The sequence below is a fragment of the Buceros rhinoceros genome, unplaced genomic scaffold (assembly GCF_000710305.1).
Source record: "Buceros rhinoceros silvestris isolate BGI_N320 unplaced genomic scaffold, ASM71030v1 scaffold17618, whole genome shotgun sequence".
Taxonomy (NCBI): domain Eukaryota; kingdom Metazoa; phylum Chordata; class Aves; order Bucerotiformes; family Bucerotidae; genus Buceros; species Buceros rhinoceros.
The window spans coordinates 558-3,218 of NW_010425293.1; the positions used below are offsets into that span (position 1 = coordinate 558).

The 2,661-nt window shown below is 47.5% G+C and overlaps 1 protein-coding gene across 1 annotated transcript in view; it reads left to right on the forward strand.

The window, feature by feature from the left end:
• SRSF7 (serine/arginine-rich splicing factor 7) overlaps positions 1-2,661 on the forward strand; it is a gene marked incomplete at its 5' end in the record, with an annotated part of 5,139 nt that overhangs the window by 536 nt on the left and 1,942 nt on the right. The window contains 4 exons of the mRNA XM_010141085.1: positions 8-139; positions 1,022-1,096; positions 1,207-1,308; positions 1,653-1,706. Of these exons, the coding sequence (XP_010139387.1) occupies positions 8-139; positions 1,022-1,096; positions 1,207-1,308; positions 1,653-1,706 (363 nt within the window). The remainder of the gene's footprint in view (positions 1-7; positions 140-1,021; positions 1,097-1,206; positions 1,309-1,652; positions 1,707-2,661) is intronic.

Genomic DNA, 2,661 nt, shown 5'->3' on the forward strand with positions numbered 1-2,661 from the left:
CGGGGAGGCCTCGTCGCTCCCGTTACGACAGGCCTCCTGCTCGGCGCCCCTTTGACCCGAACGACAGGTGCTACGAGTGTGGTGAGAAAGGCCACTATGCTTACGATTGTCACCGCTATAGCCGCCGCAGGAGGAGCAGGTACGTGTGGGGCCAGAGCGGCCGGGTTGCCTTGCCAGTTGCTGTTGTGTAGCTCTTGCTAGCAAAGAACAGAATGTTACGCCAGTTTTCTTTAAACTTTAATGCTAGCATAAATGTATAGGTGTGTATTACAATTTCTTGCTATTTCTATCAAATGTTAATATCTTAATAATCAACCTGGTCAAAACCTTTCAGGTTTCTTCGTTTGAGTCAGTCGCCTTGATTCAGAATGTCACGAGCCTTAAGATTTCATGCTGAGGCGCCTTGCAAATCCGACCCTTAAGATCCTCCTAGACCTTGAGGTGATCAGCATAAGAGGCCAGATCCCCTCGAGCCATCTACACGTAGCTTCACCTTATTCTTTGAGGGCAGAAAATTTGAGACGGTGACCGCCGTAACAGTAAATTTGGCTTTCAGTTGGGGCCCCCCTCCGGTTTAGAAAGAGGAACAGCAGATTGACCACATTCCCACCTAGAAAAATCTTCTTGCGTCAATCAAGCCTCACCCTGGCTCATTGGGCTGTCAGTTTGATCGTCGTTAGATTGAAGAGAACACCTAGATGCAGCGATCGGCTATAGATACTTCTAGATCGTCTAGATCTGCTAGACCTTGGGCCAAAGAGGGTCGACCTGCAAACTTGCAAGGTTTATTTTAAATACGCATTACAGTGTTTTCTATGCTAATGTAATTCTGCAATGTAATTCAGCTTTTAACACTTCTGTAGGTAGTAAAATGCTCAAGACAAGTAGGCCCAGAGATTTTACCAACTGACAGATGATAGTTCCTTAGTTTTCTGAAATCAGTCTTGACTTCAGCAGGGCCTCAAGTGCACTGATCGCTGCATCCATGTCCTGATACCCGTTTTCTCTAACCTAAACCCAGGTCCCGGTCTAGATCCCGTTCCAGGTCCCGGGGAAGAAGGTATTCTCGGTCACGCAGTCGGAGTCGCGGTAGGAGGTAGGGTTTCAGCTGTTGTGTTTTACTCTTTTTACTTTTACTTTTTCTGTCTGCTCCTTTTGCTGGAGAAAAGCCGCGGTTGTACAACTCTTTAATCGATGTTGTTGCAGGTCCAGGTCAGCTTCCTACCGCAGGTCCCGGTCCGTTTCTCCTCGTAGGTCTAGGTCTGTGTCTCCCCACCGGTCCCGATCGGGTTCCTTGAAGAGATCGAGGTAATCAGTAATCTCTAACAGGTTGTGTGCTGTGGTTTTGGTGAAGGGATTCAGAAAGGTGTTGGATAGCAGACTTCAAAAGGAGGTGACCTCCAGGAATCAGACTTGGGCATGCTTTAACGAGTTTCTGGTAATCCTGAGTGAACCTCCCAGTATGGTGATACGATCAGTTTTGAGGCCTTACGCAGCTGTGTATGTGTCCCATGATGAGTTTTGATGTCTAATCATCACGTAGGGTTGTTGTTCGACATATTGCCATTAGTCTAAGAAGTGCTGTAATGGGCACATCTGGTTGAGTTGGATTCTTTGGTTTTGTTTTAATCTGTCTTAATTTTGTACTTCAGGTCTAGATCAAGATCCAGATCTCGATCCAGGTCTGTTACGTGGCCCCGGAGCAGGTAAGATCCTTTCCGTGACTGGAGATCCTTGGTAAAAGTGGCTTAAAATTCTGTTTCGGCTTTGTAACAGACGTTAATGTTTTCAGAGTTAGTTGTGGTTTCTCTCCACTCACTTGGGGTCTGTAGTCGTAAAAAGCAGCGGAGAAGATTGTTCTTTCTTTTGTGTTACGTATCGCTGATATCCAGGTCCCTGTAGTCTCCACGAGTGCCGTTTTGATCAGGCTGCATCAACAGCCAACATAGCAAACAGATTTAGAATTAATCTGAAGAGGCTTTTTTATCTTTTTCTCTAAGTTGCACCCATGATATTCTGGATTCTCCCCAGTATTTGCCAGAGAAATCAGGATGCGTGTAGCGTTAATGCACAGAGCCAGACAAGTTGTGAAGAGCTTGCTGGTGCCACGAGTGCTCTGGCTTGTTACTGGCTCTGTTGAGTAACAGCATGTCAGTCCGCAGCAGCTGAGTTAAATTTGAGAAAAATGCCCCTCGCAATCATTTTGTACCGACAAATGTAAAAAGCGGTGATCAGATTGGAGAGGCTCTGAAGGAGATGGCCCCTTCCCAGGCCTGCTCTTCTGGCTTGGGAGCTGCTCTGTGAAATAGGTAACGTGGTAGTCAGCCATGACGAAACACAGGAATTAAAGGGAAGCTGTAGCTGAAGGGAGTAAGCGGAACAGTCTGTGGCTGCAGACAGGAGATTCAGTGCACCCATGACATGGACTGTGCTGAGGAGAAGACACCCGTAGCAGCGTGCTGCCTGCAGCCAGTCCCAGTTACACGGGTCGAAGTCACTCAAGCCTAGTAAAACCTGCAGGTTTAGAGCATGGCTTTTTATGAGCTCTGTGAAAATAGCGGTTAGGATTTGGGTGGCATGTGTGTTCCTGCCACCAGCGTCCGCGCACACCAGCCAGGGACTGGAGGACAGCGCAGCACCTGTTTAAAAAGCTTCCTGCTG